Source organism: Acanthaster planci, linkage group LG13 (genome assembly GCF_054643075.1).
Source record: "Acanthaster planci isolate LZ-2023a linkage group LG13, COTS_SCS, whole genome shotgun sequence".
Taxonomy (NCBI): domain Eukaryota; kingdom Metazoa; phylum Echinodermata; class Asteroidea; order Valvatida; family Acanthasteridae; genus Acanthaster; species Acanthaster planci.
The window spans coordinates 15,756,013-15,771,750 of NC_141789.1; the positions used below are offsets into that span (position 1 = coordinate 15,756,013).

Below are 15,738 nucleotides of genomic sequence, written 5' to 3' on the forward strand. Positions count from 1 at the left end.
ATGCCGAACATTTTAAAATTTCTGTTCGCTAAGTTTCTGTCATCCTCCAATGTTCTTTCCCGTAAATCTTAAAATTTTGCTATAAACGAGTTTCGATAAACGAACATTCATTCAAAAATGTGTGTCAACATTTATATTTTGATTTGACTGCCCAGTTTTTCTGTGTTGAAATCACTTTTGATAATTTGAATAACAAGACTTCATCTGTTCTTTCGCACCAAAACTGAAACGTGCACTTCTGTAAGACGAAGCAGACATTCACCCACCATGCTGACGTTGAGGGCGCTGTGGTTGACCAGTCTCCCCCAATTAAGGACTGACATGTTGAAGCAGTGATTAGACATGACAATTGACGGTCATTAAGGGTTCGCAAGTATTGGTCTTTTCTTTGGTTCGTTTATCAATGAAGGAGGGGCAGCCCAAATCATTGAAATAGGATAGAAGGATAATTGACAGTTCTGACTCCTCAGTTATGTACCTGCGGAATTGCCGAAATAAAGTCTTGTTCATCCCTCCCAAACTATTCAAAATGTCACTTTCAACATCCAATTTTATTCTGGTCGGTCAAAGGATATTGCATGCGTTATATTATAAATACGAACAGGTGACTGCAAAAGTTGTCATCGCCTGAAACCATGCGTAGCCCTTTAGATTTTTATAAACCTTTTCCACCTTTGAGTCACATTAAACACTCATGCATCACTTATGTAACTTAAGTTGAAGTCGAAGCATATTCCTCCATGGTCGAAGAAGGTCTTGTTGACACTCCAAAACAAGACTTTGTTCGACTCGTCGTGACACTTGTCAAAAGAGCTGCAGCCGTAAACCTTGAATGACCAGCGTGTTACAGTAGCAAGTTACCACTAATAAGCCCCTAACGGACAGCTACACTATACTGCTACATGTAACCTGGGTTTCAAAATCAGCACGGCACACGAGGAAAAAGAAGAACCACTGAAAGGCCAGCGAGCTAATAAGTTCTTTCCCAGCACACCACCAAATCCATAATTGACAGCCTGTCAATCAAATTGGCAGGGACCCTGACGCGGCCTGAAAGACGTCCCGCGGTGAAGCCCGCCCTCTCAGGGCGAAACAAGTCGGTAGTCAGCGCCGATGGTTGACGAAAATCTTCAGTCCATTATTATTATTTTGATCTATAGTGAAAAAGTTAGTCCATCCGCCCGGTCGACAGCAGACAATATTGGTTCATGCTGCCCATTATTGATCTGGCGACGAAGCAATAACTACCGTCTGGCCAACTCGAGAAACATCGATTGCTTATTTTCAACAGAATCCAATCGCAACTTGATTCCATTCAAGATGGAAATGTGGGCACAGTCATATTGGCCCGCCGTGTACGACTATCACAGTTACGATATTTACGATAAAATGCATCATTACAGGCAAGTAACGTATCAGCAGCTCCCGGTTTACCGAGTTCCACCTGTCTTTCGCACCGCAAAAACCACCCCGACACCTCCAAGCGATTCTCATTCCTCCATCGGGTCTGATGTACGGACAGCATCTCCACACCGTACGGCGGAATTCCCCCGATTGGATGGAAGTTTCGACCGGCAGCGGTGTCGGGTTTCAGCGGTGGACGTGGAATCGGTTGAACGGACGAAAGAGACAAGACAGGTGCGATGTGGCTCACTGGGAGCCGGGGACGGTGGAAAGACTGAAGCGAGCTCGAGGCGAGAATCAACCCCTCATAGGACGGGGAACGATACGCCAGACACTCACTCATTCTGCAGGGTACTGACTTTCCAAGGTACGTTTGAAACTAATTGCTTGAATTGAACTCAGATTTTTTTTAATGATTCAGATTTCCACATTCGAGATTGGGTTGAAATAAAACGTTTGAATGTCATTTTTTGGAATTCTTTAGCGTGGAAAACAAGTTTTTGTGTCCACGCTTTGATCCCAGACATGAAAGTATGGTGCAGTTGTTTATGAGTTTCCATCTTGTTGATTTGTAAGTTTGATTAATTAAATGAATTTGCTACACAAACCTCAAAAAAATTCATTTCAGTGACAAAATAGAAATTTTGTATACAATAATGAAAGTGTCCAAGTTGACGTCTTCATTTTATAAAAAGTAATTTGTATTCCTTTTAGAAACATAACCTACTGGCATTTTCTTAATATTAAATTCTTGTAATTCGAGGTGTAAACACTGGTAGACGGCACGAGGCATGATGCGACAGTCACAAGTTGTCCAGTCTTAATGAATTCCAATTGTCAAACCTTTGCACAGCGCTTGTTCGAAACCTGCAAATTTGACAAACCTGTAATTTCACAGTCATTAATTTCATGGAATTTTTGCGTGGAATATGCTTATAGGGGAGTTGTCGCACTGCTATTGTGCATTGGGCTCATCAATGAGTGCTGCATTATGTTATGGTAGAATTTCCAGTCCAAATTTGCTATAGCAATGGCATAATCGCTGTGAAACATCTTATTTTTGGTTAATTACACGTGTTAGAATTATTGTATATTATTTCCATTATGAGATTGGCGCGGATAACCAGGAACCGAGGACTGGGGAGTTGCCATGTGACAACTAGTAGACACGATATTTGGAATGTAATACATGGACGATGGAATCTTCTAGATGTGAACATAACAACATGAAATCCATCAGTTTGAAAGGAACGATGTCGAAAAGTTCATCAAATATTAAACAGATTTCACTCTACACACCAATCAACAATAAACTAAGAACTTAAATTCGTCCATCGCTATATATCCACCTTAGCTGCGCTTGATGGATGGCGATCCCTTTGTGTGAATGTAGAGCATTCACCTCTTTTAGCTATCCCTTACGTCACCATACAGCAGTAATCATCTTTTATTTTCATAGCAATCTGCTAAAAGCGTTTTGGACAAGACGCCACGTTGAAACGCTTATTATAAAGTGAAATATAATGGAACTTTATATGTAAGGTATCGTTTTGCCCTTTCCTGTGCATCGCTTTTGTCGTCTTTCATAGTAACAAGCCCACTTTCCCTGCTAAGCGGAGAAAAATGCTAAAAACTTCGAACTTCAAAACTGTACGCCTATAAAAATTCAGTTTGAAATCATTCGATTCTTCACACACATTCGAAACGTTTTTATTTCAGAAAACAGCTCGTATTTGGCAGGAGTTTGAATATTTGTGTTTACAATAAATGTTTTGTGGTTACATAATATAGCCCGTAAATCTTTCATGACATTTTAAAATCGATCAATAAAACAATCAACTCAGGCAAAGAATTCATTAATTAACTTACAAACCAAATTAATCAATTAGGAATTGGGCCATCGGACACGCAAGTGAACGAAATAACGAAGAAACCAAACACAAACGAGAAATCAGACCGAAAAAGATACAAACTATTTATAATTGGGCATTCGTATGGCGTCTTTGGGGAACGCATTGCCTGACACATTGTTTCACACAATCTGCTCTCGATCAAGAAAACGTCATTCTTTTCTTAGTATGTTGGAATCCAAGTTGAACTTCATCCTAATCTCTCAGGGTGAGTGTAAAATTATGTTGAAACCGGTGGATTTAGCTCTGTTGGGGTTAATAATTGAAAAGGACCCTTATATCTATTATTGTTTACTTATTTATTTCACAGAATCGTAGGTTTTATGTCTTGGCAATCGGCACCATTTCATTCTCCTCTCTCTCCAAAATATGCTTCAAAACATTATGCAATAAACATAGGTTTGTAGTATGCAACGTAACTTGGAAGAATGTTGGCCGTCAAATTACGAACTGCCAACGACTCCAAATGATCAACTCGTCACGTCAACGGTTCTAATTAGGTTTGATCACTAAGACAGGGTCAGCGTGCAGTCTTCACAACAACTTAGCCAAATGAAATGTCATCTCGTGTCACAGTGCCTAATGATCATTAGCGGAGATCATGTCGATGCTAGGAGAATTGTAGGGGGCACCCCGTGCCCCTCTACACGGGGGTGTAGAGCGGGGGGCGAGTAGGTCTGACGAGACCCATGCTGGTAAACCCCACTCAGTCCCGCTAGATCTTATTGATTCGACAGCTAATTGGAAGAGAACGGTAGCCTAATTGCTGGATTTGAAAGGAACATGACTTGGTCATTTGGCTGGGAGGAGCAGCCGACTAAAATTGACAGTCGAAGAGGGGGACAACAAAAAGTTGAGTAGGGAATGACCGAGGGGGGAATGCCTGAGATTTGGGAGTTCTGTTAGAGGGGGCAATGACTGTTCAGACGTGGAGAGATTGACAATGAGATTAGCGCTTAGAGTGGGAAAGATTAAGATTGAGGAAGTGTCATCTGCCGGAATTGGACATCCCAATACGTCAGTGAAAACATTCAAAGCTAGACATGGGGATATGGTGGGCAGTGGCTTATCCCGCGGGGGTGGGGGAGCAGGGGAAACTTACCCCCACGGATTTATTTTCAACAAGCAATACTTCATAGGTCGGTAGGAAATAAAGTAACCCGTACACTTATTTATCAGATGTTAGTACCAAACCCTTAAAAAAAACACCACAAAATAAAAGCCTGGATTTCGAGATCGTAAGTAGGGCTTTTGGGATTTTTTTCGTGTCGAATGAGCCCAACGCCGCATTCACTTTTGAATTTGCCACTCCACATCAAAAGCTTGATACGTCGCTGGATGGGATGGGAATAATAGGGAATAGGTAGACATGATGTTAATAATACTGTGACGGCAATGGTGACGTTGAGGATCTAATGCATATGCATAATGGCTGCGTTCGTAGCGATGACGACAGTAATAATGGCGTGGAGAATTCAGCTTGTTTGCAGTGGTATAGGCTATATGTGGTACAGTCTCGTCATATTGCCGATTAATCTTCCTGGCTAACTTTTCTTCAGCGTAAAACTTTTAGGAAGTCAAAACTAATATTCCTCTTTCACACCTACAGACCCAAATGGTCGACCCCGCGAGATGGTCTTCCCTAAGGCGTTAGATCTGGATCGTCCCAAGAGAGCACGCACGAGTTTCACGTCGTATCAACTGGAGCAGCTGGAGAAGGAGTTTAAGTGCAACCAGTACATGGTGGGAAGGGATCGAGCTCGACTGGCGACCAACCTCGATTTGACAGAAACTCAGGTATCTTTAAGATGAATGCGTGAAAAAATCAACCAAAAGTCGTCACGAAAAATGAATGCTGATATGTTCTCCTTCTTCAGGCTCAGATAAGACTGGGCGCTATGTATCTGCAACAGAAAGCACGATTCGTTTAACCCTTTTTTCGTTCCTTTGTTTTCTGCAGGTCAAAGTTTGGTTTCAGAACCGCCGGACCAAGTTCAAGAGAGAACAGTGCAAGGCAGCGGAGTTCAAAGAGAAGAACGCCGAGAGCATTGCTGCTTGTAACATTCTGAAATTGCTGCAGAGCCAACAAGGAGATACGGCAACAGTGCCCTCTGTCGGATCTGTCAGTCCAATTCGAAACCGCCTGATGACGTCATGGTGACATACGCAATGAAGTCAGAAATCTTTTGCGACAGCTTCGTGCATCAGCAAAGGTGGCCTCCCGAACGAAAAACGGGCTGCTATTGCATCAAAGAAGCATTGTGTACATGTAATGAGTTACTGCTCGACTGACTCTAAAAGAAACGGATTAGCAGGGACTTGGGGCAAGAAAGTTCTTCATCACTTGAGAAGGGGTTTAGTTTGACGTGTGAGATCTTCGTCGATTTTCTGTCTGCGTTATGATGGTTGGAGACTTAAGGAAAGTGAGAGCTCAGGTTGCAGAATTGATGGATAAATTGAACCGATCAAAGATCCTTTGTTTGACCTTTTGACAGAAAAAAAGATATGAACAATGAATTATTGAACAAGTGATCGAGGTTATTTTATAAAAGGAAAAGGTACTAGAGAGTTTTTGCCTGAAGTTGTTCCAAAAATGTTATTGGTACATGTTTTTATTTGAACTGTCGGTTGTGGGATGCAGGCGACGTACGTACGAGTAAATTTATTGAAGTAAAATCCCTACTTATTTTTTTTGTCATTTGATATCGGCCATTGTTAAAGACAATTATTCGTTAATCGTTTGATAATTTCTTTCAATGGCGTAGTAAAAAAATCATCATTTTCTGCACGATTCAGATATTTTGTGATAAAGTAAATAAAGTCTTTGAATGAGACCTGCCATTAGTCACAAAGATTTGCTCAGAGGCGACGGTAACTTAGACAGGTAAATAAAAAATGATCATTGCGCTTCAACCCTTCACTACAATTGACCCTTGACCATCCCCGTACTCTACCCTCTCCGGTTCACATCCCCAGCCCGGTGTTCCAGTGATCTCCCGAAAAAGTTGTCTCTGAAAAAGGTTGTAATACTCTGAGTGTAAAAAAGACTGAAAATCTAAAGCCACTATTTTTCACATTTACAGCCGTAATTTACTAGTACACTGCGTCTGGACAAAAATATTTATGTACACATTGCGAAAACCTGTATAGCGCCCCCAATAGCTGTACTACAGCATAACACAAGTTGGCACCTGAACGTCTTCCCTTATGTTTCGGTACTCAGAGGTGCTCCGGTACCAAATTAAACCTTTCTTTATGTTTTTTTTAAGAAACGTCGACTGCGTCATATGCGTGTATGTGTTTCGAAGATCCGGGTTTAGTTCGTTACATGGTGAATATCATGCATGTTGGTCAGTAGTTTCATGCGGAAGGTAGGCAAGAATGAAGTTGGTTTTAACTCACTGTTTTCTGTCAGTGACCGTGAAAATCAAGCTAGGCCTAATCTAGCCCAACAAATTGCATGACTAGGGCTGTAGCCTGTAGTACATACATGACATAGTCAGGTAGTGAGATAGTGGCTCTCTTTTACAATCTGTCTCTTATCTATCGCCACCACAGCGACAGATAAAAGAGACAGATTGTAAAAGAAAGCCACTACAGCCCTATTTGTGGGGCTAGGCCTAATCATGCCATTGCCAATGGGGCAATGAGCGCACGCGCCTGCCCTGACCTGCTGACCTGGCTGGGTGGTAGCTTAGCCCCACAAATACTTGGCCTAGGGCTGTATACACCCGGTACCGTAAACAGGGCCTGACGTATACTCCTCCGTTGTATACTGGGCCCTGTCCCGATTCATATGGATTTCTTTCGAAAAAGTTATCCGGGGGCATAACTAAACATCCGCTCCATTTTATGAGCTGAAATTGCACTGGTATGCTCACTACTTACAGTGTAAACCATCCGCTAGGTTGCTAATTGTAGAAAACTTGCCTTTTCCTCATTTGAGGGAAAAAGTTGCCATTACTTACACCAGCGTATTCCTCAGAGTTTGGACTTTTATATGGGCACCCTAAAGCTTACCCAACTTGTATATTTTTCGATGTATGGCGCCTTGAAAACTGGGCCTGTGATATTTCTATGCTGACCATGGGCAGCGCCATTTTGAAAAACGAAAGCAGCGCAGTTAAAATGTATCTTCAGACACCTTTGACCATTTCGGAAGTGACATATGGGAACCCAGCAATGGATACCCGAGGGTAGGGTGGCATTAAAAATAACTTAAAGAGATAGACGGTTGACAATGACTATCACGGTGAAGGAATATTTTCACATTTTGAAAAATGACATCTTTTATTAAAAAAAAACAAACTTACAGAAACATGCAGAATTTAGACAAAGTTTTTTAGTTCTTCAAGACATTCAATATCACTTAAAATGCAAAATTTTATTTTTGCATATGGTGTGGCCAGATTACATGCCAAACAGGTTGCAAGATGGCCCGTATCTTTGCCATTTCGGACATCCATGTTGATCACTTCGTTAACAAGGAATGGATACAAGGACTGGATCATGAGAAATATACCAACGATGTGCTTCTGCTAGCAGGGGATGTCACAGACTCACTAACACTCCTCAAGTCTACATTAGAGTCACTCAAGACAAAGTTTAAGGAGGTCTTCTACGTTCCAGGTTTGTTCAGTAAACTAATATGTTCATTCTCTTTCGTGAGCATTTCTTAAGTCTGATAAGTCCATTTTTTGGCACCCAACTTCATATAGACAAAATTATTGTAGTTAACGAACCTTCCAATTAATGTTTCAACCCACCCACACCCCTCGCCCACCATCAACTTCCAAGCTAGTACTGATTTCTACTACTAACTGATTTATAAGCTAGTATCCTCAGTAATGACATGTTGCTACAGTTGTAGTATTTATCTGGTATTTAATAAGATTCTTTAAGAACTCCAGTAACCAAATGCAGAGAATGCAGGAAGTCAGCACTGTTTTGGGGTGACAACATATCCTCTTTCATAAGGTCCCCAAAAGTCCTTGTTTTATAGGTGGAAAGGCTTGCGGTACCGTCGTCAGGAGACTCAGCACTAGCACGCAGTCCAAAACGTTGAGTATCTTCTTGGTTCTTTACAGAACCACACATACTCATAAGAGATAAATTCCTTCGCATGGTGCTACCGCAAGCCTTTCCACCTATTGCTGTCTTTCACCATGAATAGCCTGAAATTCCACAAGTCCTTGTTTTATGTTGGCTCCAGTAGCGGAGTGCAAAACTTTCCAGAAAACCACTTGGATACTCACATAGGTGTTCATTTTATTTACCAGGCAACCATGAACTTTGGATCAGGGATAAATCTAGCTCAGAGACATCTGTTGGTAAATTTAACAGCATAATAAAAATGTGCAAAACATTAAGTGTGCACACTGAACCTCGGCAAGTAGAGACATCTGACGGAGAATGTGTGTGGATTGTACCATTGTTTTCATGGTATGCTACCCCAGAGGAGGATAGGCAAGATTCCTTGTATGTCTCAGGTCCGAGTGAGGACCCTTCAACTTTGACCCTCTGGATGGACAATCACATGTGCAAGTGGCCTGATTCCATAGGAAGTCGCTCCAAGTTTTTTGGAAAGTTGAATGAGGATCGTGTCTGTGCTTACGATGCACCAGTAATATCATTCAGCCACTTCCTGCCTCGGATGGAGTTGATCCAAGCTGAAGCAGAAGATGAACATTGTGTTGGTGAGGAGAGGAGAATGCTGGGCCTCCAGCCCGAGATGCCCAAGCGTCAAGGAGCGATGGCTGGTTTCAATTTCACGCGCTATGCCGGCTGCAAAACTCTGGAGAGACAGATACGCATGATACGCTCACAGGTGCATGTGTATGGTCACCAGCATCGGAACAGGGATCGGTTGATTGATGGTGTACGCTATGTCTCACACTGCTTGGGATACAAGAAAGAACGAGATGAAGGCTTGACCTATGGGATCACTCACTGGAAGGGACCTAAGCAAGTGTGGCCCAAGGCTGACTGAATGCCATCCCAGGCATTTATCAAATTTGAGTTTCCACAATCATGACAAAAATCTTTCATCACCTAACTCAAGTTCGTTACTGCAGTAGCCAAATTTTATGGAAGTATGATACATGTTATTTCCGTGAGCAAAACAGAATTAAAGTGTGTCAATGCACCTGTGTCTTTGCTTAAGTGTAGGATATTTTCAAGTACACAATTTACAATTCTCCTGTTTTACTTCGGACAGTTATATACCATGGTTTCTTTTATTGGAGTGGGCCGTTGGAGCATAAGGGAACATTTGCTTGTTTTTAATATGAAAATAAGAATATCTGTATTAATTAATTAACTTCAAGGTTTTGGGTGGGATCACTTCATCGATTGCATCATGAACTGCTATATTGTGGATAGCTGTCATATTGTGTATAAAGTCTATGGATGGTACCTCACTTCATGGTGAAACCGAGGGCAGTTTCCACAAATGTTTCGATCGACAACATAAATATGAAAGTACTCGAGTACAATTTTCCAATATAATTTCAGAATAAGTGGTTTTATGAATGTCACCAGTTTTGTCAGTCGAGCTTATTACATTTCAAACATTGTGGTGAAATTAAATCTTTTAAGCTTTTATTAGGGTAATTGAAATTCATTGTTGATAATTGTTTTGGTAACGTTTATAGATAAATTTTGTAAATAAAATATAAAGAAAAATAATTATAAGCATAAAATAAATCCCGGCGCGTGCACATTCTCGTCAATCGATGGCGCCCTTTGTGACGACCGCATTTCCCCCGCGATTCCCTGGAGGATCGATTCACACGCTACACGTATTCGATCTTTGCCACGCTTTTCTCGATCGCGTGTGACTGCACGTGTTCAGCATATGGCGGATGATGAAATCGCACGATGCTTGACCCCCGGGAAACAAACTAGACTGTGCCCCTTTTGTGGTTTGTCGCCAGGGATTCGGTGCATTCATATCTTACCTATCACGTGTAACAATGTCGCAAAATTTCTTGCTCAATAGAAAATAAAGATAAATACTAATATATGCAAGCATTACGTAAAATATGAAAGCATGTGACTCAACGAGCTGGTATGATTTTTTCAGGACTTTGTAAAATTTTTAAGGTCCCCCTTTTTGTCAGAAATGGACCCGAAACCAACTTCTGCCCAGTACCCAAGTACTGCCTTCATAGGCTAATTAACAGAACTGGCAAAATTTGTCTCAAGAAATATTACATAAAATAACGTTACCAAAACAGGAAGAATAATACTGGCAGTAACGATACAGGCCTACGTACAATCTTTGTGTGCCATGTTCATAGCAATTTAGTTATTTCTTCGTGAAAAAAAATAAATAAAAAAGCTCATTAAAAAGAACGTCCTTCAAATCGATCAAGCGATTCATACATGTAATTTCATCGCCATACGGCTTGTCATACATAACAACCTTCCATGCGGCGTCTATAATCCAAAATATTCCGCCGAATTATCTTCTCGCGTAATGCATCGAATGACACGGCCAGCAACATGTACCGCAGCTTTCCCGAAACGCAGCGAGCGAGCGAGCGAATAGCCAGCGGGGACGTGCCAACCGAGCCAAGCTATCCCGGATCGTTGTCGTCCAATCGCCAGTATCTCACCGGCCCTCACTGTTGACGTCAGTCCTCATTCACCTGTTCCGGGAAACGGCAAGCTTCCCTTACCAGTGAGTTGACCCGAACTCGCTTTGGCCGTTATGAAATCTTGAACCCCGGCCAATGTTTACTTTGTCATCCGGGGACTTGAAATAGTTGGCAATGACGTACCTCGGGGTGATTTGCATAATTGCTAGGCCGCTGGGGTGGGGGAATTTGATACTGGTGATGTCAGGTGGCTGGTTGGCAGAGGATGAGGAGGAGGATTGCCATGCACTGGTCGGTATGCCGAGCCAATTTGCTGTGTGGTTCAGCGGGAAGAGGAGTCAAGTAAATACACAAGTCAAAATAACATCGATCATTATCCATCAAATCATAGAGCAAATGGTATTGACAAAGGAATTGGATGAGAGATATGGATTGTGAATTTTATTCAAAGGATACAGACGTGTGGTGTCATTCTTGAAGTTGAAGGCTAACGAAAGGAGTAGTCAACTCGATGTCATGTAGATAAGATCTTTCAACTAAGTGACCAAAAGCTTAATGGTAGCCCTTCAAGTGTTCATGGCTTCTGATCTTAGTCCCAGACAGGCTACGGCTAAGAATGATTCTCAAACGGAGTTAAACCGCTTGGACGTTTTTTGTGGGTCATTGAATGAGGGCATTGCTTGGGAGATGAGTTCCACAAGTTCTGGTAAAATCAGTCGGAATGTCCTCATCGGTGTCAGCGCATTGACTCGAGCACCTCCCCTAAATTTCTAACTATATGTATTGTGCAGAGTCCTTCAAGTTCGATTGCCGACAGGAATTTCTTTCAATGGCGAACTCAAGTTTACACATAATATACGTGTGAGGACATGACCAGTGCAGATTTTGAATGGCGGTGCAGAAAGTCTTAGAACGTATATGTACATCCTGGGGGGTAGAACACTACCACTCCGCGTCATTTTTATCAGCAACGGTTCAGTTAATCCCAATGTACTCGACCATGTATGATAAAGGACAGTCTGGTTCTGCTCAAAGGAAGTTGGTGTCGTATGACCACAACTTCACGCGATTCTGTAAACAGGGGTCACATCTCACATGATGGAGCTGTGTGTTTAAAGCTCCATGCATTACCACATCCATGGCAAAGTACCAGACCACAGACTCGACTGAAGGTTCGATGAGGTTCGAATTCAGACAATCCGTTTTACGGATGCGGTTTGGAATACGGCGAATCTCGGTACAATGTATCATGAAATGTTCACGGGTCACGGAACTCACGTAGTCATGCCTGTTTGTGTACATGCGCTGGAGATGTGACAAAGGGGTTTTTGGGTCAAACTTTCATCATTAGCTCTCACAACTGATGTCACTGGTGTATGTAAAAGACAATGGTCGTAATGTTTTCATAGCTCGAAACACTTGCCATGCATTCCTGCATGCGCGGCGGGCCTGAGCGATTTCTCACCAAGATACAAAGTTGGAGGGGACTCGATGGAAGGGACTGATGAACGCCCTCGTGTGATATCGTAGAAATCCTTGAGCCCGTCGGTTGTCTTGTACGGAAAAAAGGACATTGAAATATGCCAAGGCAATAGAGAAAAAATCTCAAAATACAACACACTCAATTTGTTCCTTTGCAAAAATGATCTTTTTAATCGTAAAGTCTTCTAGATATAATTTGAGGATTTCGCTGAGCAGTGAATAAAATAATGGCGCCTGATTTGGTTTTATCTTTGGGAATTGTACCAGTGTTGTGCTGGGATCGAAGCGTAGGGCCTAATGATTGCTGCAACCGATTTGGTTCGCTCGAAAATACATGCATATCGATCAATTATTTATAACCCCAAACAGGCTACTGCCTGGTTCGAGCATGTATCCCAGCCGCACGCCCCGGCCTCTCGGCACAGCCTGGCTCGTCCTCTCTAGAATTTAGCAACAAGTGCCACACTAAGCCTTTGAGCGGTCCCAAATCCATACTTTATGGAAATAGTTCTTATGAATAATTGGAGCGGTAACTTCTGCTGTTTTATTATTTCAGAGGGTGCCATGCACGTTGGGGGGATGGAAACCTGATTACATATTGAATGAATGAATGAATTGGCGGGCACCATGCATGCGTCGAGTACATGCTCGTATGCGCATTACGTAACGAAGGCCTGTTGTATAGGCAAATTATACGTGCGAGGTTTACCAAAGTGAATAATTATTTTACTGTGCAGTACATGAATCGCATTACTCTGTTTACGGATTATTTTATCATATATCCTGAATACCTAAGATACTTTAGCCATTCCTTTTGGTCGAAAAGCATAGAGGGGTGTTTACAAGAAAGAGGTTACAGAATCGTTTCGAAATTTGTCTTTGTTGGAATTTGTTTTGACTTTTTGACTCAAAAGATATTTACAAATGAAATAATGTGTTTGGCTGGTCTTACGCGTTCGTTTAGACCGTGCCTCGTTTGTCAGTTCTTGACAAAAATACATTCTCGAGACACTGTGACTGCATGCGTGCCGTAATTTTTTTTAGCTGACCATTCCTGCATTCCACTGCAGAGAGTTTCGTTACGAGCGTGACAAGTCGTTCATTGGTATACACTAAGCCGTGCACGCATATGATTTTATGTTGGCCTGCAATTTTCTCCTTGGTTGACATCTATTCTCCTGGAGATGAATGCGCCGTGGACTAAAGGGTGCCGACCTGGTCTCCATCTCATAATGTATGTGTACTTTGTGACTCGGTCGTCATTTTTTATTGCATGATCGAGCTGCTTAATGAAAAAAATTGGCGCACCGTGTCCTTGGAGCTTGTAAGTACCATTATACGGGGGCTTGGGTTGATGTATCTTCCCCGTGTCATGCTACCCGGAGACGGTACTTTTTGTCCGCCAGAGATCAGCTGATGGTAACGACCTTGAATGCAAGTGTGGACTCGGGGGATGCAGCATAACTCTGGAGGACGAATTTCGCAGCTGTGGATCCGAGGAGTGAAGAAGATGATGCAGGGAGATATGGAAGATGGGAAGGAGGTGCAGGAGCTAGTGGTGGATGGTAGGATGCAAGAGATATGTTTAAGATATATGTGAGGTCTGGGAATGAGGAAAAGAAAAATGCTTGAATGTGCTTCAAACTGGTAGAGAGTGAACACTTGAGATAAATGAAACAAAAATATGAAAATAAGGAAGCCCGTGAGCATTTTTACTGTGAAAGAAGTCCAGGTTACGGTGTGTGGTGTGCAGACTAGGAATCAGCTTACCTTTAAAAAATTCCAATGATGAAATCAACTGCCCTCTCCTTGAGATCACTTGCGATATTTAAAGATTTTTTTTTTAGATTTTAGAGTAGATCGATCGATCTAGCTCTTTGAGTGAACAAAGCGGACCAATGAAGAAAACTATATCTGTTATGTCGCAGGCACAGCTTTCAATGTAACTTGCAGGATAAATATTTACTTTTATATTGATCACAAGTAAAATATCGATTACAGAATGAAAAATTGTTTTATATTATTATTTTATTTATTATTTCAGGGAAATACTGTGTAGCCAACCGTTACAAATTGACTGCGAATGAAATCAACTTTGTCACCTTTAGTTTATGCACGTGGACAAGGAAAACGAGATTTCAGGAAAGATGGATGAGACTTGTGACAACCCAAATTGACCTGCTCGAATCGGCGATTTCCTAGTGTTTGTCGTTTCGAAAGCTCTCTTTGAGGTTATAAAACCCGTTACAGCGTCCATTCCTTCGGTCAGTTTGCGTGTGAAGCAAGGCTGTGTGATTTTCTACACTTGTGTTCATAGACCAATTTCTTCTCGATATATCGACGCTGTAATCCCCCTGAAGGCCGTTCATATTTACCAAGTCGCTGATCGATATACTCTATTTTACTTTTACTCCAAGAAGTCACGATTACACTTGTTTGTGTCTCTGTGCGATGGTGACTTTAATGTATGGAGAAAAGAATGTCTGCCTAACATTTTTTTTAATGAAAAAGTGATTTCGTACACCACAAATTCTAAGATTTTATTAGTTGCTTTGAAATAGATGTCGTGCAGGTTCGTGATTACATATGTTTAACTCTCACGTTCAGTATTATATCTCTGAAAGCTTCCATTAGGATTGTACACATACTGACGTCAATAAGCATCCATCTACACACATCCTTTTCCACAACTCGCTATTATGGGAAAATGACTCGCAAATGAGAATGCCACACGTTTTATTAATGAAGGGTCGACAATAATTTGTTATTTCTTTTATGTAATTAAACATGAAAGTTCACACAAGACAGAATACATCTGTGGTGATCATATCGATACCAACCACTAATCGATATTATGGTTACTTTCACGTTCAATTACACAGCAGACCTGGACACCTGTTTGAAACAATAGCATATCCGGTTACACCGAAACGGTTCAACGTCTGAGTGAACTTGGCGAGTCTAATAATTAGTATTAGTGACATTATATATGGCATTATGTGTTGGAGAGTAGTAAATTTATGAATGATTTATCTCGCTTCCATGTCGGAGTATTTCCCTGGGAATTGTTTTACTGAAAACGGTAATTCGGGGGTTGAGTTGGCGCATGGTCGGGGATACAATAAATGCAGTTCAGCGCATGGTTTTAGTTTTTAAAAAATCTAACTTTTTCGAGATAATAGGTCTTGCAGTGTCATTTTCAGTTTTAAAAAAAGGTCAAAAATGAAGTTGCAAATGAATGTTACTTGCTACATTGAAATGATGAGTGTAAAATAAACGTGAGTGGATAATCTTTATGAAAGTAGCTTGAATAAAAAAGAAGAAATTGTTTTCCACCTTTG

The 15,738-nt window shown here is 41.5% G+C and overlaps 2 protein-coding genes across 2 annotated transcripts; both read left to right on the forward strand.

Moving 5' to 3' along the window:
* The first annotated feature begins 393 nt into the window (after positions 1-393).
* On the forward strand, positions 394-6,430 carry LOC110973901 (uncharacterized). Its single transcript, XM_022225112.2, has 3 exons — positions 394-1,771; positions 4,924-5,111; positions 5,275-6,430. Exons 1-3 carry the CDS (start codon positions 1,114-1,116, stop codon positions 5,473-5,475), a joined length of 1,047 nt encoding a protein of 348 aa, XP_022080804.2. The 5' UTR covers positions 394-1,113; the 3' UTR covers positions 5,476-6,430.
* Positions 6,431-6,566: 136 nt separating this feature from the next.
* On the forward strand, positions 6,567-10,681 carry LOC110973829 (uncharacterized). Its single transcript, XM_022224966.2, has 3 exons — positions 6,567-6,685; positions 7,724-7,943; positions 8,594-10,681. The coding sequence occupies exons 1-3, from the start codon at positions 6,659-6,661 to the stop codon at positions 9,301-9,303; spliced, it is 957 nt and encodes a 318-aa protein (XP_022080658.2). The 5' UTR covers positions 6,567-6,658; the 3' UTR covers positions 9,304-10,681.
* The last annotated feature ends 5,057 nt before the right edge of the window (positions 10,682-15,738 follow it).

Coding starts and splice junctions, on each gene's coding strand:
- LOC110973901 (XM_022225112.2), top strand. CDS start 1,114: ATGGTTGACGAAAATCTTCAGTCCATTATTATTATTTTGATCTATAGT. Junction 1,772..4,923: donor CAGGGTACTGACTTTCCAAG/GTACGTTTGAAA, acceptor TCACACCTACAG/ACCCAAATGGTCGACCCCGC. Junction 5,112..5,274: donor TCGATTTGACAGAAACTCAG/GTATCTTTAAGA, acceptor TGTTTTCTGCAG/GTCAAAGTTTGGTTTCAGAA.
- LOC110973829 (XM_022224966.2), top strand. CDS start 6,659: ATGTTGGTCAGTAGTTTCATGCGGAAG. Junction 6,686..7,723: donor TCAGTAGTTTCATGCGGAAG/GTAGGCAAGAAT, acceptor TGGTGTGGCCAG/ATTACATGCCAAACAGGTTG. Junction 7,944..8,593: donor GGAGGTCTTCTACGTTCCAG/GTTTGTTCAGTA, acceptor TTTATTTACCAG/GCAACCATGAACTTTGGATC.